General features: G+C 40.1%; 1 protein-coding gene across 1 annotated transcript in view; it reads left to right on the forward strand.

The window, feature by feature from the left end:
• Positions 1-8,533: 8,533 nt before the first annotated feature.
• The window catches only part of LOC136847683 (DNA-dependent protein kinase catalytic subunit-like), a 132,315-nt gene continuing 117,814 nt past the window's right edge, over positions 8,534-23,034 (forward strand). Inside the window, 4 exon segments of the mRNA XM_067119482.1 lie at positions 8,534-8,743; positions 13,024-13,190; positions 15,579-15,756; positions 20,428-20,540. Coding sequence (XP_066975583.1) covers positions 8,590-8,743; positions 13,024-13,190; positions 15,579-15,756; positions 20,428-20,540 — 612 coding nt within the window. The 5' untranslated portion in view covers positions 8,534-8,589.

Raw genomic sequence — 23,034 nt, forward strand, 5'->3', positions numbered from 1 at the left:
CCCGTCCACATAAGACGCGGGCTTGTGCACTAAATCATGTATTTTACATTCTGTTGCTCTCACCCACATTTATGACTTTGAATAAATGGCTGTTGCGAAGAGAAATTAAATCTTTCATTAATCCTTTTTTGAAGAAAAATTTGCTCTTCTTTACCAAATTTTTCACTCAGCAGGGCAGATGTGTCATTGTTAGCATATATCAGGATTTGAAGGCCCTAGTAACGTTTTTATTACGTGGTGACCCAAGGTAGAGGGTTAATAATAAAGGTGGCTAAACGTTGAGTTTAACGGTTATAGCGCCGTTACGTCTTGCTACAAAAATCGGCGGGCTTCTCCTGATCGCCAAACCACAACAACTCACAATTCACCCGAGACAAGCAGAGCTTCAACATGCGCAATATCCTACACAACATTTCCTTCCCCCAAGATAAGGACATAAAACCAAACAATAAGCGCCAAGAAAAACCCATCATGAACAAAAATTAAATCTTCACAAATTCAATCTATCAGGGGGTTTAACAACTGCTTGATCTCCTTAAAACTGGTTTATGGGGTACACATGATTCATCCCTCTCATTCTTTTGAACAGTACATGGTACATCATTATCAAAGATTCTACATAACCTTCAGAGACTGCAAGTAGATTATCATTATAGGATTCATCTACACTACTAGAAGAAACATGTGAGAAAGAATCCTTAGTTGGATTAACAAGGTTACTAGTAAACCTAGGCATTAATTGGTTATGGTGTCTCTTCCATAACACATTTCCAAAATTATGAACTCGCACTAGATCATTTCGTATTCCTAAAACTTCTGAAATTTTTCCGTCAACCCAGGGCTCTCCTTTTCCAAAATGTTTTGCAAACACTGCATCTCCAACAACATATGAACAACTGTTCATATGTTTTAGTATGTGGTAAATCTGGTGCACATATATTACCTAGAACTGCAAACACCTCAGTACCAACAGACATCAAAAGAACATTCTTCTTTTCAACACTGTCAGTTATAGACATATAAGCAAAATTTGCTTCCAATAAACCCAACCACAGTTCAAAAGAAATTTGGAGGGGTTAAATGCATCAATTTTAATCTGTGGAGTAGCTATATCCGCTAACACTTCAGTACCAGACTTATTATTACTTATAAATCAAAGGTAATTAATTTGGCTTAAACAAAACCATTACTGCAGGTTCCTGAATTATTTAATAAACATATTGCAGGATACGTGCCAGTAACATAATACAACAATCTGTAAGCAACAAGGCCTAATTACCTTAATGTAACATTAGATTATGCAAACACAGCATAATCTAATGTAGGCCACATGATAGATCAAAAGGATAAGCAAAAACACAGTAGCTTAAGCATACTGCTACCATAATAGGCTATGAAACGACGATACACTTCCATGTGATTAAATAAATAAAAAAAAAATATTAGCCCCTGCAAACAAAAAACATTAGCCACTGCAAACAATTCATCTGTTACGTTGCCAAGACGTCCTTCTCTCCCGGTCGGCATAGGCTACGTGATGGCTACTGGGCACTCCAGAAGATGAACAAACCATCAGAACTCAAAAACATTGCTGCCATACCATTTTCCTCTGCCTTCGGGTACTAAATCTCGTCGTCAATTATTACGTGGTGGCCCGAGGTAGGGGGTTAATAACACAGGTGACTAAACGTTTGCTTTAATGGTTATAGCTCCGCAATATCCTAAACAAGGTTAATACACAACAGTTCCCCTTTTAGAAAAAAATTTACAAGAAAATTATAAACAGTAAGAATAAAGAGGAAAACTGGAGGGTCTATAAGAAAAGTGGTACCTTGAATATTTAAATCTAATTATAATAATACTAAATAAAAAATTTCCTTTTAGAGGAATGCAACCTTTCATCGTTGCATTGTACTGGACATGCATTATGTTAAACTAATGTTTATATCTACGAGAGAATTCATTTGGAAGGTCTTTCAGCACGCTATTCAAACTACTGTTCTCGGGAAGCACAAAGAGTGGCTCCATCGAAAATTACAGCTCATGGTAGGTAAACCAGCGATCATCACCCTGAGGCCTTTGTCATGGGCTGTGCAGAAACGTTACTGAGGGGCACAACAGCTCCTGGCTGCGGCTCCGTTTGTCAGGATCCAGAGAAGGGTCCTGGGCTAAGATCCAACGTTAGTGGAGGATGGAGCCGGGCAGAACTAAATGTGGTAAGCTATGAAAGGAAGTAGAAGGCCAGCTTTACAAACCGAGTGAAGCTGCGTACTTCCACCAGGTATAAAATCCAATGCAAAAATGGCCTCATTTGTTATTGTTCAATCAACGTTATGAGAACAGGTTTATCTACATGTTATACATTATCCAGGACCCAAATTGTTCCAAGTAGGGCTCCACATTTTATTCCACAATGATGTGACGTTACATATAGAATGGCCATAAATACAGGCTAGTTCATTATAGAGCGATAATAAATTGGAAGTAATTCCTCTGTTACCTTATACATAAATTTATCACGCACCATTCTCGTACTTTCAATTCCTGTTTTCAACAAGCAGAATTTCATTAATGAAAACTGCGGTAAATTGATAATAAAAGTTATATTACCTTGTATTCACATTTTTTATATATGAGTGAAATGAAACAGTGATGAAGTTATAAAGGTGAAGCTGTAATGAGTTTATATAACTACATACAAAATCATTAAATACAGTCGAATAAAGGATTGTTTTGAGTGATGAAACGCGGAGGGACATCAAACCTTCCAATTTCCCGTTGCAAAACTTTTTTTGAAAGCAGCGTAGTGCAGTATTACAAATATTAATAAAAATGAATTATATATTTGTATCGAGGAATAATATAGTTTGAACTATACAACAGAGCACTGAGGTTAAATAAAATGCACATGAATAGACTGCAGATAGCTTCCTACCTTGTTAAAAATCAAACTACATTTCCTCTTGGCAGGAAGCAGTATCTGAATCTCTCTTAGGGAAAATCACGTTTTCACTTGGACAAAATATTTTAAATACGGAGCGCTTTCGAATGACTGAATTTTCTCTTACGAAAAGTAAAAGTGACGTTTGGGCATCGTAGCCTATCCACAACAGTCATTCAGCTTTTCAACGCTCTTTAAGTGAAGAGGTTTTGAACTAGAGAAAGAATGAAAGACGGTATTCTGGAGTGGCAATGAGGAGATGCTAGATAAGTATCAGGAAATACGCCCAGTGTGTCCTTTCGTTTCATCACAAAAGTAAAGAAAAAGAAACTGTCAACATTCATAGTCTGCTGCACTTCATGTATCCATGTCTGCAAGCACAATCACAGGTAGCCTACATGTTGGAAATTGAAAAGCTGGTCCATGGATGTCATTGTGAACGCTCAGAGCATACGAGCATCATAGGCCTATTTTCTTGATGAAATTATTACCTCATCACACTGATTTCAGCAAAGTTGGTCAGTAATAAAGTCACAGAAAAAGTCACAATTATGGCAAGGAAAAAGTCGCAGAAGAAAAAATCGCATTAATTTATGGTGGCCGGCAATAAAGTCACAGGAAGAATTCACAATATTTCTTGGGGGTCATTATCTTTATGATATTTACAGTCTTTTGTTTATGTTTTTACTGTAATCCCCAACGGGCTTGTACTAAACACACCGCAAAGGTGGATGCATACCGGGTTAAAACCAGGGGGCTTCGCTATCTAGGAAAGATTAATGTGACCTTTTTTCCTGTGACTTTTTTACCTGTGACTGTTTTTTACGTGGATTCCATCAAACAACACTTTTGTGCCTTCACCCACAAGGGGCAAACCTGCTTTTTACTACTGGAACTAAAATTCCTTTACCCAGATATCTTTGTGTGTGTGTGAGTGTAGATTTCAGAGATTGAGTTATAAATTTATATTCTGTAGAGAGAGACAGAAAAAAATATCTTCCTAAGACTTTACCAGGTAGAAGTATGTGACTATATAAGCGGCAAGACGGCATACTTCAGAGATAAGAGTATCTTCAAGTATCTGAAGCGAAAGGCTACGAAAATTCGACTTGTTGTTGTGTCCGAATAAAGTGTAGCCCTGCAAAATTTAAAGAACCTTGCAGTCTAATGCAATGCACACTGAGTTATATTTTGTCATTCAAATATGGATTTCAAGCACCTGAGAAACGTTTTTAATATCTTTCTTTTTTATCATGACCAGCGTTATAATAAGAGACAATGACATTGCCATTATTGACCAGCATCTCAGTCCAAGGTTTTTCCTTGAACACCACCTGTTGTAGATCAAAGGTTTGCTTACGCTCTGGGAGGGAGGGAGGGAGGGTGCCTCTCGCTTAATTCTCCATCTTTCAAGCTTATTTTGCTATGCCACTCGGGAGGGAAAATATATATATATATATATATATATATATATATATATATATATATATATATATATATTCCTATAATGTATGTATGTGTATTTACCAGTAAATACACATTATGAATATCATATATAAACTCATGCATGCCTCTGACACACACTGGTTATTATAGACATGACAAAACTGACAAAACATCAGACCTGACGCATCCTTGAATTTTCCCTCCGCAGTGGCAGAGCAAAACAAACTTGGGAGAGGGAGAATTCAGCGAGAGGCAGCCTCCCTCCCTGCCTGAGCGTAAGCAAACCCTTGACCAGCAACAGGTGGTGTTAAAGGTAAAAGGAAAAAAAAAAGACTGTCTGAACTGTTACCCGGATCTCAATGCTTCGAGAGCGACGAGAAAGAGTTAAGCAAGTTCTCTAAACCTTATTGTTGAGACCGGGCGAATAGCATCGGGAATATATTTCGTAGGCGAGTTTGATGTTCTCAGTCAACCGCGTTCCAAGTGGTTGCTATGTTTGGTTTACTTCTCGGAGAAATGGAAGTCTTTATAAAAACGTTTTTTAGAATGAGCTACTGGTACATTTTGTCCTAAGAGTTATGTTATGTGACTCTTAATTGTGCCTGTTGTGTCACTTTGTAAAATGTGCTTGTCATTAACCTTACGATAAAATTCCAAATGTGCTCTTTACACATTCCACGCTCTGCTGTTCCCACCCACAGACCACGAGAGTTGAATCTCTCTCTCTCTCTCTCTCTCTCTCTCTCTCTTTCTCTCTCTCTCTCTCTCAAACACCAACACGCGCGCGCGCATATGCACACACACACACACACACTACGATACCAACTCATCCAAAGTATAAAACTTGAAAGGAGATACCTTTCTTAAATCTTACAGGTATCAGATACCCTTAGATAAGGACACCAAGTACACGGTACAAAGTACATTCTTTAATAATGCACTCTGCAATAATGTTACCAGGTACAAAGTACCAATGGCAATCATAGTTCATGATAAGTTGCTAACTAATACCAGTACCAGATACATTCTCAAACATCAACACCATCCATTTTTTTTTCTTTTTGTAGTTCAAGTTCCAAATACCCAAATTGCCATACATTCCCTTAATCTTGATGCCAGGTACCTGAAACAATCTATCATAGTTCTTACCTTTGCATACTCTTTTTCCTGGTAGTAGTTATTATTCATTGTTGAATAGATACTGTCTTTCTTAGAGATTGCTGAATAGATGTTTTCTTTCTGAGAGGTCCCGGTGCATTTGCCAAGGTGCCATTTCACAGTCACCCCATCATCCCCACCAGCAGACAAAAGTTTGGCAGGGTCCTCAGGAGGGGCAGCGGCAGCAGCAGGGAACTGTAGGAAAAGAAAAAGGAAAATGGATTAATGATTTTCGAAGCAGCATATAGCCTATTACTAGTGAGCCCCTGTCATACAAAAAGAGGTGCTTCTGCAACTATTCCCCCAACATCGTCTCTTGGTCATCTGTCAGGAAGACTCATGGAGTTTTTCTCCTGTGATTCTGCATTTCTGACCCCTCGTCGCCCTTCTATGCATCCATCATAGACATGACCTCGGCGTCCTCCCCTAGTTCCAAGGTCAGTTCCTCATCCTGGTCAGTTGGGGCCATTGACATTAATGGAGACGAGTAGCTTTCTTTGGTGACTTGATGAAGGGCCTGCTGATGGGGGTCACAGTCAACGGAAGAAGCAGAAGCAGAGGACAAAGAGCCCTGGTGCTGGGCAGCTGCTGCAGAAGAGGAAGGCGCATCCTGAAGAGGGGAGTCCTTGTAAGGAACAATCTTCGTCTTCTTCCTCATGTCCTTTACAAGGGTACGTGGCATCCTGATGGTTAATCCAACAAAGGGCACAGCAGGAGAGCAGCACAGGTCACGATGAGGTCAATCGTGAAAGAATGGTTGACCTCTCGTGTGAACTGCTGCCTTTTATATGTTCGGCGACCTGCGCGTGGCAGCGTTGCCACGTCACAGCCCTTGCGGCGCACGACGTGGGATGCCACATCACCATGGCGATTCATGGCGCATGTCACAATTGCGAGTTATGACTTGTGCAATCAAATGGCAATGCCATTGCGTCAGTGTTGCATCTTGTGAAATATCATGGCAACAAATGACAGTTGTAGCGACTTGCTGCATATGCATTGGGTGGTGTTGCACATCCACCATCACCTGGTGCACGTCACCAAACTTGGCAACACGGTAACGATTCATGGTGATTGTTGGCGACTTGGTCGTAATGCATCATAATGGCGCCGCAATGAGCAAATTTTCGGCCATTACTGGCTGCACGGTCTTGAATCACCAATGTGTGAGTCAGGCATTATTTTTCTTCCTACTCATGTGAGTTACTATTGTTGTAAGGATGTTCAGTACGAAGTCTCCAACTGAGATAAAGAGAAAACAGGTAAAATATGCACCGAAGTTTCTCCAGCGCAATCGAGTTCTCTGTGCAGCGTATAATGCTGTCTGAAACTCTCAGCCATAGCCCATGACACTCTCAGCCACGACTGATAAAACTCTCAGCCACAGACCAGTGGTGGCCTGTGTTGTTGGCATCTATAGCAGTGCCAGATGCAAAATCATGGCTAACTTTAACCTTAAATAAAATAAAAACTACAATGGCTAGAGGGCTGCAATTTGGTATGTTTGATGATTGCAGCGTGGATTATCATCTTACCAATTTTCAGCCCTCTAGCCTCAGTAGTTTTTAAGATCTGAGGGCAGACAGAAAGGGTGTGGATGGACAGACAAATAGCCATCTCAATAGTTTTCTTTTACAGAAAACTAAGTCTATATACCTTCTCCACTTGACATAACCCAGCATGGCAGCAAGTTTGTAATGCTACATCAACAATTTGTTGCAGAATTGCCTACAAGCAAGACCATCTACAAGATGCCTCCTCCAAGAACAAAGAAAGCCAGATCAGTAACACTCCTAGCATCCTGAAAGCTATCAGTCATCTGCATGGTGTTGTTAAGACCAGTAACCATTACCATAAGCATTAGTGACAATTATATTGTGAAAAATCCGAAGAGTGTCATACAAATCCTGAGATACTGGGAGAGGTCTCTGTAAGGTCACGACTTCTATTTGAAGACGGACAGACGCAGAAGTCAGGTTAAGTAATTACATGTAAAAAGAAAAATACTGATGAATTAAATCCTGGACATGCAAGAAAAGTATATAAAGTAATTGCAAAAGTAAATACACTTACAAGAAAACTGAAGGAAATGAGTGGTAAATATAAAAGTCAAAACGAGGCAGTTGGATGATGATGAATGTGAAGAAGAGCTGAAAAATACAGTGAATTTCTAATTATATATAAGAAAAGGAGAGAAGAAATTAATCAACAAATGTACCTTTGCAGGTATGTATCAGTGATATTACATTCATTCAGAGAACGAAGACATTACATTTAAGCATCATAGACAGTGACGTAGCCGGCATTCCATCAGTGGGGGTTGCCTAGGTGGGGCCAAGATATTTTTTTGTGGGGAGGAGGCAAAGAAAATTACACAGAACTAATGTACCGATCTGTAATTAGGAAAATACACTATTATCGAGTGTATATAGCCACGTGAATGAAGGACAGTAATAGTATTAGTAATTAGTACACATGTATTTGAAATAACAGAGCTCAATTTTCAGTTAATTTTCAACTCTTACTATACGCAAATGTATCAACTACCGTAAGGGTTGAAGTTTAGCTACAAAGGAATTTCAATAAGGGGGAGCCATGGGGGGTCCGTTCTTCTGACTAGGTGCCTGGGCACCCCATAGCGACGCCACTGATCATAGATAATGAAAAAATTTAATATTTAATGATTATTTTTATGAAAATGTAGATGAGGTCATATTTCAATTTCTTTTGTTTTGCTCGTTATAGTGAAGAGAAATAAAGTATTGAAATTAAAACAACCTTACGAAAAGGACAAAAGTTAAGTAGTTGGCACTCTTTTGTTTAGTAAAGGCAATATCGAGAATAAAAAACACACACCCTGTATTATGTGCGGGAAAGAAAAAGAAATAAAATAAAAGACCAACATCCAAACCTTCAAAAATACCACAGATGCAACTGAGGTGCCGTTACATAGGAAGCGCATCGCCTGAGTTACGCGAGTTCCGTAACCAGCGAACATTTGATTTACAGGTTTAATACCAAGGCCAGTATATAGTGACTGCACCATGGCGGGCAGTAAGAGGGATGAAATCGAGATCCTGCTTGAAAATCTGCATTCATGTGGCCTTCAGAAAACTCGTGCAACACCGGGAGCGGGCAAAGATATCGTAGTAGACATCTCTGATCATCTTTCCCGAGATTTAACACCTGTCCAGTACGGTTAGTATTGGTTTTGATAAGTAAATGATAGCCTGACTTGTGTTGCACCATGTTACGCCAATGTTCATATAAATGATCGTGTCGTCGTTTTCATGAAATATAAAGACAGGCTTGTAGGGGTTGTATTCTATAACCACGGTACTTTATCTCTTCGAGCTAGGCTCTTGGTAACTAAAACCTTGTGTTGTTATTACCTTAAAATCTGTCACCTGTCAAACATCAGCATTCAACATGACAGCGGAATTCAGCGTAGCCCATTGACCGTATCGACTTTACGACGGATAGTTATAGAATAATTGTTTTTCTTTTTTAATTTCAGGTTACTTATACATAAAATGTTTCAGGTCTTCAGCAAGTAGGTTACAATAAATATTTTTGTCCTGAACTAACTATTTTATCCTATGTAAGGTGAAACAAGGTATGGGTTTTAGGCTAGATAAAATTCTACAAGCTGCCCATAATGCTGGCTTTCATTTCTGTCGGAAAAAGCTTTGTTAACTTATATCTCCCTCTAGCCTACCTCGAACAGTTTGCCGTAGAACTATGTAGTAGCTCCGCGGCCGCGACTGCCTTCTAACTTAATTTTTTCTACAGGTTTTTGATTGTTAATTATGAATTTACCTTTAATTTTGGGTGCTCGAGTGTAATTGACTTGTAATTAACCCTGAAGTCCATCCAACAAGGGGTTTCCATACGCGATCTTCACAAGACAGAGCACGGGGACGTCTGTTTCGAACGGTTCATATCCCGTCTGGCAAGTGCAATAACTTGTTAATGTATGGGTACCCAACCCCCCCCGGGCCAGTACTAAACACGTCAAAGGGACATTGCATTTGGCCGACAACAAACAGATGCACTGCCAATATCAGAACCCCTAAAAGTGTAGAAAAAAACCAGTTGAAAAGGTAAAAACAGGCACGGAGCTAATATATAGAATTTGCTGCGCCTCAGTCAGTATGTAGCCTTGGTATGTGGGTAGGAAACAAGTTAAAATAAGGGTGAAACTGAAGACAACTACCGGGGCTTGTTCCTGCCAGTCGCCGACCTGGATATTTACTGCTTTTTCTTTGTTTTTGTTTGTGTTTTGTGGATTTTTATGATATTGCCTCTACAGTCTTGTTTTTACATTCATCCCTAAGGGGCTGGTACTAAGCATGGCACCCATATTGCTCATAAATTGGTAGTTACCCAACCAGAGGGGTGTGGTAGTAGTCTTCAGTTTTACCCAAATAGGCAAGTAATGAAATGAAAAAATGGATATTATATAACCTAACCTAACCATAACATATTCTCGGAAGCTTGGTAACACTAAATCAGAGTCCAGTATCTCCCAAAAGTATCCTTAGCAGGAGCATCCAGACCTCCTCAACCTAATCAGGCCTAGAGTGCCGTAGCCTAAACCTTAGAATGAAACACCGGGATCCATCTTTACCTAATCTAACCTAGGCTGCTGGTTCCTACCTAATGAGGGGAAAACTCAAACTTCACTTGACTTAGAGTGCTAAAAAATAAAATTAAAACATTATTTACTTATATCAGTATTTGTGAGTGGTCCAGATGGAAATTGAGCAGTAAAAATTAACTTCAGAATGATTCAGAAAACATAAAAAATGTCTGGAAGAACCACATTTCTGTGACTTTTTCAATTACAGTATAAGCTTTTCAGTACCTTGGAATGTAACCTAAAATATTGCAAAGCTTCCCTTAGTTATGCTTCCATTGCTAAGACAGACAAAAATTAATTGTTCCTACTGGAATGTAACCAGAGCCTTTTTAGAAGTGTTCCTCGATGCGAGCTGGAATCAGTCACTGAAACTTGGTAAGGAGGTTGGCTAGTTAACAGGTTTTTAGTTGTCAGGGGGGTTATGGATGTTGGAACACCCCTCACACACCTGACATCACCAAACCATATTTTTTGGGGCGCTGTTGGGTAAAAATGTCTTGCTGTGCTCCTACTGATTGGGAAGTTGGTATTTGTTTTGAGTATTTTGTTTACATGGAAAATAGTGTTATTAGAGGTGAGGGCATTAACGAGTTTAGAAAACCTTACCATTTAAGATCATTTTGTAAGGTTGGGTTTGCTGCTGTCTTGGGAAGGTTTTTGGTAGAGGAGGTTGGCTAGAAGAGTTAGCCCATGACTTTCACCTGCCTACTCCTGATCAGCATATACATCTCTCTTGACCAAGAGGGAGTTACGCATAAGAGTTGGGGATTCAGTACTGCAACTTCATACTAAAATCATTTGTTATGTACCAGTGGCTTTGACCATGGATACAACCCTCAAAGGAAAGTAAGACATTGGCAACAGGCAAGGAGAGGAAGCACAAATGCTCTCCTCCCCCTTCTCCTAAAATTACTGACATTATTGTTGCGGGTAAATTACCAATGGGTAGGTATTTGTTATAGATTATGACAGTTTTTTTGTTGTCTTTTGAAAATAATTTTTATGCAAAGCATGAATGAATGTAGTGGGCTTCTAACTCCCATAATACAGTATTAATTTTCATAATAATGATATGTAAAGGGTACTGTGAAATAATAACAGTATAACATAGTCTTTGCGCAAAAAAAATGTTTATATAAGTAACTTACAAAATAATTACATAGCTATAGTTTCTACTTTACGTGGCAGCACAAAATTCGAAATTCGCAGTAGCGCGCTTTTGTTTTGGGTGTAGGTGTGCTGCCCCACCCACTACCGGGGAAGAATAGGTACAACATAGCTAAAGAGCTCAATTCATTTCTGCTGGTTAATGACTGAACACCAGTTATTAGCAGCTCTTGATTCTTTTTCACCGGATGGTCTGAGATCGTCTTTGGTGAAGTACTCTTTGCTTTTGGTAACGCAGCTATTTAGCTTAACTAGAATTTGGATTTATATCTTCGATTGTGACTTGTTTTTACCATTATGTCTGACTCTAGTTTATCCAGCATTGGGTATTGCAGCCATATGTAGTAATTGTAGGGAACAAATTTGTTCTCCAGATTTGAATTGTGACGAATGTAAGGACTGGGATAGGGGGAAGTGGAAGACTTTACAAACACACTTGGACAGATTGCAGCATGACCGAATTAGAAAAGCTACAGCTAGGGCCGAAGCTATGGCTTCCGCTAGTAAAGGTCATTCTCCGGGGGTTGTTATTGATGTTATGCCTATCCTTTTGACACCTGGGGCAGCTTTCTCTCCCATTTCCAGTCCTCCAGCTTTTCCTGTCACTCCATTACCTAGCTGTCATTTTGCTGAACCCAATGCCATTGCCAGCTTAGAACCACGGGTAGATAAAAATTTAATTTACTTGTTAATACTGTTTCCTAGATGGCGAATTCTGTTAAGGTCCTAATGGACAAGTTTAATAGTGTAGTGTTGAGTGCAGTGTCAGTGGAGCAGGCAGCTGTTTGTCCCACCGATGCTCCTAGACAAGGTACCCTACTGAACTCCCCTTGCTCACTTGGGAGGAAGCAAAATGGCAGTCCAAGGGAGGTCGGTGGGGTTTGCCCATGAACAACCGTCACCTCATCCGAGCCTGTTGTTCGATCCCAGGCTACGGAAGAATACCACTGGAAAGGTGTTCGTGCGGATTTGCGTTGACCTATCCTCAAGTGAATCAGATTCTCCCGCATCAAAGAAGTGCAGGGGAAGTTTCATGAAAGTATCGAGGCCATTGAAAAGGCCAGGTGCTTCCTTCGATTCAGATTCGCCCCCGCCTCGTAAGCAAGCAGTAGAAAGAGAATATAGCCCTCTCCCTTCTTGTAGTTTTTGGGAGTCGCCAGTGAGATTCTTGCTTCCATTCAGGTGCGAAAGTGCGTTCCAACCCCAAAAGAGTGTGTGCTAGTTCGTCTGTGCGGCGCCAAGTGTCCGAGCACACATCATATGAGCGTACTTTGGCTGAGCGCCTATCGCATGAGCGCAGTTTCCACCTTCCCAGTCCATGGTTGGTCTGTCTTATGGAACCGTGGGGATCGTGAGAGTGTAACTCCTTTAAGGACGAACAGTGGCTACACTATCAGAAAAATGTTATAATGCAGTCAGGTTCCACTGAAGCATGTTTTACTTGGGTGAAAAAGGAAGTAGCATGAATATAATGCTTTTCTGCTTTTGGTTAGATTTTAGGTGTCTTAAACGGATACAACTGCTCTTACAAGCTTTTACAGATGCTTTACAACTTTGTTACATTACTATGCATCATATATATACTGTATTATGGCCACACATTGTAGGGCACAACTTATTGTTTGGAAATGTGAGATTATCTTTTGAATTATAGTCTACTTCTTTTCAGAACTGTATTTGAGTCAACTATTCGGAGAGAATGGTATAATAGCATTTGGACGAAGTTATGTCAATGAAGCAGTTTTCTCTGGTGCAAGGGAAAGTACATTAGATGTTATAGAAATTCTTCTTAAAAAAGATGCAGCAAAGATTTCCAAGTATGCTGATGACATAATGGTAAGTTGATGCAGTATTATGAACTGTTTTGCTTTTTGTGCAAATATTTTTGGACATTAAGTATTTTATTCTGTGAGTCCAAGTGAAATGTAGTTTATTTGTACTTCATATTTGAACTAACTTTGGAGAGGATCAGTCTTGCGCTGCTAAAACTTCAAAAATGGAAAATGCTCTTTCCTCAGCTTAGGATTCAAGAAAGGTCATAAGTCAGAGTGAACATCATTGGGCTATAGGTCACAAACAGCAATTATCAGTGCATGATGGAGTTTATAAGTCAGAATTCACTTTATGTCAACCAATAACCAGTTGCAGTAGTTATTATTATGTCTGTACACTATGGTACAGTTATAATAATAATTAACCAATGTATGGAAGTAATGATATACCCTGTACAGTGACTTGATTTACATGAGGCTGTGTTATTAAATTAGCTTTTTATATAAGCAACTTAACAAGTAATTACATTGCTAAAGTTTCCTCCTGCACGGCAGCTTAAATGAAAAAGTTTGCAGGTAATGCTTCAAAGTTTAGTGCAGGTGACTGGTCCCGCCTACTAACTGGAATATCAGGAACTACTTAGCAGACAGCCTCATTCTGTTTCTGCTGGCACTCGAGAAACACCTAGTGTTGATGGCAGCTTTGTTCTTAAATTTGCCAGTCCTAGACTTAGCAGACAGCCTCATTCTGTTTCTGACGGTGCTTGAGTAAACACCGAGTGTTGATGACAGCTTTGTTCTTAAATTTGCCATTCAGAGACCAAATTTTGGTGATGTATTATCGCTGATCTTGGGTAGCCTTCAAGCCTACGGCTTTCAGGATCAGTATTTTATTGTTTTAAGATCTGATTCAAGTTTATAATTTTTTTGCTACAGTAGCGATTTTACCGGTTAGCGTAATAAAACATAAATACATATTGCATTCGCTACCAAACCAATATTTTCGGTAATGAAATGCATATCTACAAGTCTCAGATAATGTTTGATAGAGATATATCTGTATTAAGGTACTCTGGGTACTTCAACTATTGTTGGTAAAGGTTAACTTTCCTTTTCCGAGTCACCCTGATCCCAACCCCTTGATGAGGTGGGGGGATTAGGGATCCATTGCAGGGAGAGTATGCTCTCTTATGCCTACTCTCTCTCCTGTGGATTCAAATGAACATTGGGACCTTTAACTCTTTTTCTCCTCCTCCTCCTCATATAATTTTTTCCCCTTCCTTTCTTCCTCTTTCATTGATGACCTTGGCATGGTATTGGATTACTGAACTCACTGCTCTTTTATCTTGATGGAGGGTGGAGTTGGACGGCATGCCGCTCCACTCATAAAGCTAGAGTACCGACATGGTCGAGCGAGGAGAAATGTGCATGTCAAACCATGCCCTTAGTGCTGGGTCTGATCTCGATGGACTGACAACCCTTAAGGCACTGTGGGTATGGTGTATACCCAGGTGAGGATCCCATGGCAGTTACCAATTTTGGTGACATTGTTGCTCCTCCCCCAGTTCAGCCCCCCTGGTGAGAGGGACCTGATCCTGGACGAAATTTATATTTTTCGTTGCATGGCAAACACATCAAACCTCCCTATGACTTCTGGCACGGATATGGAATGTTCTAGAGAAAGCCTCAGTTACAAAAGTCATAGTGGTATTAAAACACTAATACCATTTACTAAACCCAAAAAAAGCAAATATCTGCTTAGTCACAATGGCAACATCACTTTTTTAATCTGTGACTTGCTATTGCTTTGATCATGATTTAAAGATCACAAATTTTTAATCAATTTGTATTTTTCCAAGCATACAAACCTAAGGCCTTTACATTAATGACCCATCTCAGCCACCCCATTCAGTTTTCCTGGGCTGGAAGATCACTCTCTGCATCACAGAATTCTTCGGGGTAAGCGAGGTGAGACTCCTCCCACTCATTGGCCCGGTTGGATGACGCTATGTATTACTCCGCCATACCTTGATCTTGTTACACAGAATTTTCCCATAACTGGTATTCCAGCTGCACAGGAGAATTTTCCCCAATGTAAAGTCCTCAGGTTTGTATGTTAGGAAGAATACAAATTGATTAAAAATTTGTGATCTTTAAATCATGATCAAAGCAATAGCAAGTCACAGCTTAAAAAAGTGATGTTGCCATCGTGACTAAGCAGATAAGATGCACCCCACTCTTGTACTTGAAACTAAACCCCCTTGTGATTTTTGTAATGTAAAATGTAAATCAGGTTTTATTCTTGAATGCATAAATCAAACAATCACTCTTTAAAAATAGGTTATCTAGTTGACAGAGTTTTCAATAAAGTTCCAGATAATTGAACTTGTTATAAGTCTTTGTTTTTTGTAACATTAATGATTTTGTTGTAATAATACTTATTTACTTCCAGAAATACAGTCTTTTTCTGTATAAAGTCGACAAGGATGCAAAAGTTCGGTCAAAATCATTGGAGGTTTTTCGTATAGTAATTCAGAAGTTTTCATCAAGCCTTGATGTCGATGAAGTTTATTTAAATTCATTAGTAGAAAGGCTGTGGGTTGATATTAAAAACAACAAACAGTCCACTGGTAAGTAGAAATAATTAGAATTGTAACTTTGATGTAAGAAAGTGTTTTTCTTTTCACAAGTAAAATCTGATAATAAATGAATCTTAAAGGAACAAGTCTGTTATCAGAAATTAATATTTCGGCTTCTTGCTGGCACCAGACTCTACCGTTTAACTTTCCCCTTAGCATCAACAATTTAAAGATTAGGTATATACAGTATTATTCCTGAAGTTTAAGAATACATGTAGTACACAAAAACACTTGAAATAGAGTATGACTAAAGGGGACATGGTACAAGAATAACAAATGATGTCAGTGTACCCAGCAATCACAAAGACTATGACAAAGTTTTCGGATTTGGGCAAGGATGTACAGACAGGTAGTAAATTATCTCAGTACAGTCATAACTGAACCCAAAGGTAAATCAGAATCACCAAAGGTGCTTGATACATTAAGGTAATGTAAGTCATATGAGAAATATATTTTTGAGGTGAAACTTATCCCCTATCTTCAGCTTTATCTATGGCTACTTTGCGGGGGTTCGACAAGTGTTAAAATTGAAACAATCATTAACGAACACTCCCAATAGTTATCCCACCCTTTGTATGGTGGGGGTAAGACAGTAAATGTTTAGTTGTCATTCTTCTCTAGTCAGCGAATAAGGATGGATATGTAGAGAAGTGCTCTGAAATTTGGGTTTGTTTTCTTGGTTAATGAATGGGTTGTGTGAATTTTGGTCTATATTTGGCAATTTGGATTCTTTTCTCAATCTTCCATATCAAAATCTGTTAGATTCTGTAAGTTATGTGGTTGCAAGACCAGAGTGGGTTAATTGATGTATGTACACATGACCCATGCTTGGATCATCAAGAGGTGAATTGTGATTCTTACAACCTTTGTGATAGAGAAGATGATAAATTGCTGAATCAGAAGAGAAGGATATACTTAGGAGAGAGTAAACATAACATTCTTGAATATAGGTTTTCTTTAGAATTAATACTTGGTCAAGAAGATAGAGATAAGTCTATAGTTTCTTCTGTAGTGGATATAGATCCTTCTACACCCAAATGTCAGCTCAGGGTAGTAGGCTAAATTTAATCCAATCAGATATTGACTTGATTAAATCTAGAATTGAATTTTGTATAACAATTTTAGTCTCTTGCATCGAATGTGTCCAGTGCATTGACAGAGACAGTGTCCCCTCTTTCCTTTGGCCACTTTGCAGATGCAGCCTTGCGTGTTACTTCGGTAGCTCTGCTGACAGGCCTGGTAGTCCCAGGGTTTCCAGACAAGGACTAACATCCCAGGATGTTCAAGGACTATGGCCTCTGTCTCCCGCCTTTGCTTTCAGTCCTCCAAGGACAGAGTTAGAGCGCAGTCGCATAAGGAGTGTTATGGTAGATCTATATCTTCAGTAGGTCTAGATCTTGTGTTTGACCTTGTTGTGGCACAGTTATTTTAGCACTGTAGTGAGCTCTGCCATTGTGCCTGCAGCAGTCGCCAGCAGCCCTGAGCCTGTAGGTAGGCTATCAGGAGTAAGCGTTCGTGCCAGTTCTCCCCTTTGATCACTGATGGTCCAAGTTTTAATTTTGACAAAGCCACTGTTATGTCTGTGCCCAGGGTTTTGTGGTTCTTATGGACTTTTTTTCAAGCTAGGCTAAGCATGCCAGATATTCGCATTCTCCTGTTAGTCCATCAGTTTCCGCGAGACATCGAGTCCGCATACAGTTCCGCATATGTCTTCGGTCTGCGTGAGGTGTAGTCAATGCCATGAAAGGCATTATCGAGTTCACATGAGGTAATGATTATGCATGGAAGTTAGCAAGTCTGCATGGGCATTAGTGAGTCCACACAGGTGTTGGCAAGTCCGAGGTGTCAGTGAGTCCCCATGAGACTTCAGCAAGTCTGTGCAAGGCACCAGTGAGTCCACTAAGTGAGAAAGCTTTTGACTTTCAAGTTTCTGCCAGATGGATTATGAGAACTTTAGCACTCGATCTTGTGAGACCATCTAGTTCTGGGGCTACTTTTGTACCTGAAGAAGAGGAATCTTATTGGCCTTGCTCTTCCTAACAGCTTTCTCCTTTGCATCCTATTCAGGAAGAGGAGCTTTTAGTCTATCCCCTCAGTTAAGGAATTAGTTCAGTTATGCTTCAACAGATATCTGCAGTACTTCCTTTAAGCTATCAGTTTCTGTACTCGAGAGACTTAGCTCAGTGGCAAATGTTTGGTCAAAGAGAGTCTCCTTTTTGAAAGTCCTCTCGCTTGTCTCCCTCGCTGTCTGCTAAGGAGACTGGTGTATCGAGCAGGAGATTCTTCCCCCTTCTTCTCCTGATCCAGCTGTTATGGTGATTGAATGATAATGTTGGATATGCAAGACATATACCTCCATATCTCTATCCATCTGGACTCCAGGAACTATCTCAGGTTTGTCTTCTAGGGCAAAGTAGAGGCAGTCCCGGTTATCGGCGGGGCTTCCATTCTGAGGGTGTGATGATAACCGAAAATTGCTGCTAACGGAAAATGGGCAATTTTCACGCTTTTTCGGTGAATTTCGGGCTTATTTTTGCCGAAAAGCGCCAATTTTCAGTTATCAGCTTATATGTTAGGTATGTATCTGCACCAATACCCAATTATCGGCTCAGATAAGTGGAAATCAGCGATTTTCACTGCCGAAAACTGCCGATTTTTATCACTAGACAAGCGCTGTAAAACCGGATCGCCATTAACTGAGCCCGCTGTTAACTGGGGACTGCCTGTATTTCAATTTTGGGCTCTCTGCTTTGGCCTTTCCATGGCACCTCAAGTGTTTACTCGAGTCCTCGCCCCTCTAGCAAAATGACTTCGTCTGATCGTCATCAACATAACCTTTACCTGGATGACTGGCTTCTTCGATCCCCTTTGAAGGAGAAGCGCACAAAGGACTTGCAGACCATTCTTCGTCTTACTCAGGAACTAGGAATACTTGTAAATCTCCAAAAGTCCCAGTTAGCCCCGACACAAGAGATTCTTTAATTTGGGATGATTCTCAATTTTCAGACTGAATTTTTCCACCCCCCAAGAGAATTGCCAACTGCCTCAAGATAATCCGCAGTTTTCTCACCCTTTCGTCTTGTTCGGCCCTTCAATGGATGAGCCTACTAGGGATTCTAGCACCCATAGAGACGTTCGTCAAGTTGGTCAGACTTCACATGAGAGGCCTCCAATTCTACCTGAAAGCCAACTGGAACAGGAAAACCCAACCAGTCTCTGTCATGTTTCCCAGCACTCAGGAAATCAAATCAGACCTCCAGTGGTGGCTGTCCAGAGGAAGACTCAAGCAGGGAAACTCTCTTCTTCTGAGCCCCAACCTAGATTTTTACTCAGATGCCTTGGATCTAGGCTGGGGAGCCCTTCTGGGAAGTCGGGAAGTTTCCAGGACATGGTCCCCACAAGAATGGAACCTTCATATCAGTGTCAGGGAGTTAAAGGCCATTCATCTAGGCCTTCAGTGCTTCTTGACCATGATCTACAACAAGACAGTGGTAGTCCATGCAGACGACACTACCGCACTGTCATATATTTGAAAGCGGGGAGGCACTCATTCCTTTTCTCTCAACCAAGCAGCAAAGGATCTTCTCTCATGGGCAGGCCAAAATTGAGTGACGCTGGTCACTCGGGTTTATTCAAGAGAATCTGAACGTTCTCGCAGAAGAATTGAGCTGTCGGAAGCAGGCCCTTCCCACCGAGTGGACCTAAGATCCCATGGTCTGAGATAAGAGAGAGAGAATTTTATGCATATGTAACATGTATTTTTTATATGCTAAATTATTTACTAATTTTCAAATGTTAATATTAATGCAAAAGCAGCATAATATCAATCAAATGTTAAAGGAAAATCCCTCAATATCGATCTATTATCATCGTAATATGTACTGTATGAAAAAAAAGAGACGTTCATCCCCTCTCTCTCTCTCTCTGGAGAAGAAGGGTTTTGTGGAGGAAATGCTTTTGACGGAAATAGTTGGAGAAGATGCATCAGGTCAACCAACCGCATTGCTGAAAGATAGCACTGGGGATGAAGTCTAAGTAGACCTTGTATTTTCTTGATCATACACACTTTGAAGTGCCATCCACTCCCATCTTACCCCACTTGGGTTCTGTTAAAAAGCAACCAGCAAGGGTTTTCTCATTCAGGTCTGGTAAAGGACGTTTTTTCACTGTATAGTTTGCCCAATTATATACTCTTACCTTGTGAAATATGTAGTTTGCCCAATTATATACTCTTACCTTGTGAAATATGGCAATCAGGTGTGTTATGGCAATCAGGTGAGTTATAAAATTGTACACCATTAAAAATTAGGTAATTTTGCTTGTGTTGTGTATTCTCATCCAATATTGTCATTTTCCTTTAATTTAGAATGCAGTTGTATCCTCCTAAAGTGCCTTGCTTCTTTTCAGCAAAAATTTTACTCAGTATATTGTATATGCGTATTGATCACTACTTTTTAAGGAAATAAAAACTGGTGTTATTCTAAAATTGTATTTCCACCCTTTTCCTCAGCTAACCTATATGGTATTCATGTTGTCTTTGCAGTCTTGCATGCTTTATTGAATTGTTATTTATTTCTCAGCTGCATTGAAGTGAATGGCAAGACATCATAGCATCCACAGAATTTCCTTTGTCAGATTCATAATTATTTATTGTGTTTTCAGTGTTACAGCAACAGCTGCACACCCTGGGAATGCTATTGCACTGCTATCCGGAGGTGCTTGGTCATCATGCTCGACTTGTTTTGAAGATCTTCAAAGATCAACTGAAGAGACATGTAAGAGATTTCGTTAAATAAGTTTAGCTCGTGTGTAATTGTATGATGATGTGCTGTGTTATTCAAGATACAGGTAGTTTTTTACATTTGTTGACCACTGTCATCATTCACTGTTTAGTAAATCTGTAATTTTTGTTATTTGCTCCTGTGGAAATACAAACCATTGTCGTTTACATTGGGGTAATCCCCAGCGTGATCCAGAGTTGGTCATGGGTCATTGAAACTTGTTAACAAGGTACTTAACCAATGGTAGGTGGGTGAGTTGGATTGTCCCCAAACCCGCTTTTCTTCAGCCATTGTCAGGTGAGGATGTCTTGCCTTGCTGTACTCCTTCTGACTATCAAGTTGGAACTTGTGTTTTAGTGTTTTGAATGATTACCTAAGTATGGATAAGTAGTGTATACAATGAAAGTGTTTTGGGCATGAATGAGTGTTGAAGCTCATAATGTCCTTGCTGTAGATGGATCATTAGTGTGACAGTAAACCCCCCGTATTTGCGTTCTCACGATTTGCGGACTCTCCTATTCTCGGATTTCTCTATGGAACATATATATACATTATTCGCGGAAAATATGCCCCTCTGCGGTATTTTTCACTGAGAAATATTCACTGATTACTGTATTTTCATATCATTTCATGACTAAATGCACTTTTTGTGATAAAACTGTTAAAATACTCAGGTATAAGCATTTTTAGAGTTTTTTTTTTGTGTTTGAACTATCAAAATAGGCTGTTCTAAGTGTTTTTAGAGAGGTTTTTAGTATTCGTGGATTTTAGCTGTTCGCTGGGGGTCTGGTACGCATCCCCCACGAATACAGGAAGTTTACTGCACTGCTCTTGTGTAGAGGTAGGGTCTGCAGCTGTCACAGGAAAAGGTTTGAATATGGTGGAGGAAGACTAGGTGTTAGCTGATGTCAGTGGTAGGGAAGACTCCCTGTTTGACACCTCAGAACCATTCTTGTTCTTCCTCTGCACCCTTGAACCTCTTCCTGCTCCTTCCATATGTACACTGCTGTCTTGACCATGCAGGAAGGTGTGACATATACATGAGTCAGGTGTGTGTGCTGGGCTCTCCCCAACTTAGACAAGTACTGATGTACTTATGCCTTTCCGTACCATGTCAGCTGCTCTATATGCTGTTGCTGATTCTTTAAGGAGCTCAGTGCTGTTTAGCTTGCAGTAGGTGGTCATCCTTCCCATGGCACTGATAACAGCTATGGCTGCAGAGGAGAGTTACAACCTAAGTAAGGAAAAAGCATTTTTCATTTCTGTGTGTTAGACCACTGCAGGTAGTGTAGACATAGGGGTTACAGAGCATGGTCAGTATCCAAAGTTACCCTGTGCCTTTTTGAAAGAGGACAGCTTATCCACCTGTGTTTTGCACAAAGCACACATAGTAGAGTCAATGCTACCCTCTTGCTTAGTGCTTGGAAAGTCCCATGGACTATGCATGTACAGATAGTGTACTTTGTACTCTGATTTTTTTGTGTCTTTTCAGACAGTAGGACTGTCCACCCCTGCCTCTGAAGCATGTGGTAGAGTCCCTGGTACCCTCTTGGACCATCCATGTGCAGACAGGGTTCATGTGCTATGGCTCTCCAGAGTACAGTACCCAGGAGCACCAGGATGATGTGCGTGCAATTAATTGCTCACTATTTCTGCTCCTGGTTTGCCACGATCCTCGAAGGTCTCAGTACCACCCTCTGTTCAATGCTTGGATAGTTCATGTACCGTGTGTGTGTGTGTGTTTGTGTGCAGATGGGTACCAGCTCTTAGTACTTCCAAATTTTTGTGTCAAAATTATGGTCTGCTGGACATCAGTTGATATCAGAGGAAGCCTTATACAATGGCTCCACCATTTTATAGGCTGTGCAGTGAATCAGGGTAGTAATTTTTTTAACACGACGTCATTTAGATTTATTTCCCCTCTCCAGTTCTCTTGTACATATAAAATTAGTTACACTTGAAAACAATAAATTTTCTTTGAAAACAATAACAAAATTTATAGTACAGGCGGTCCCCACTTATCAGCGGCATCGGATAATGACGTTTCAGTTTTACAATGCTTGGCATTGATGTCGTTAACCAGATTTTCGGCGCCGGTAAGCGATTTTCAGCACCAGTAGGCGGTTTATCAGTGTCAGTAGGTGATTTATTGGTGTCATTAGGCAGTTTATTGATGTTAGTAAGCAATTTTTGGCACCAGTAAGAGGTTTATCAGTGTTGTTAAGCAGATTATTGGTGCCAATCAACGCTTATGGCATCATAAATGCCGTTTATTGCCATAACTATTGTGATGTTCCGGTTAACAACGATTTTCGGTTATCGGCGCTCGGTCAGAAACAGAACCCCCATCGTTAACCAGGGACTGCCTGTACAGTATACCTTGACATTTCATGTATAGTATTCCTATAGCTTAAGGATTACAGAACTGTTCCAACCCTGGATGGTTAACTAGTCGCCAGTTGTATACATAAACACAATGATAATTATT

The sequence above is a fragment of the Macrobrachium rosenbergii genome, chromosome 17, assembly GCF_040412425.1.
Source record: "Macrobrachium rosenbergii isolate ZJJX-2024 chromosome 17, ASM4041242v1, whole genome shotgun sequence".
NCBI classification, from domain to species: domain Eukaryota; kingdom Metazoa; phylum Arthropoda; class Malacostraca; order Decapoda; family Palaemonidae; genus Macrobrachium; species Macrobrachium rosenbergii.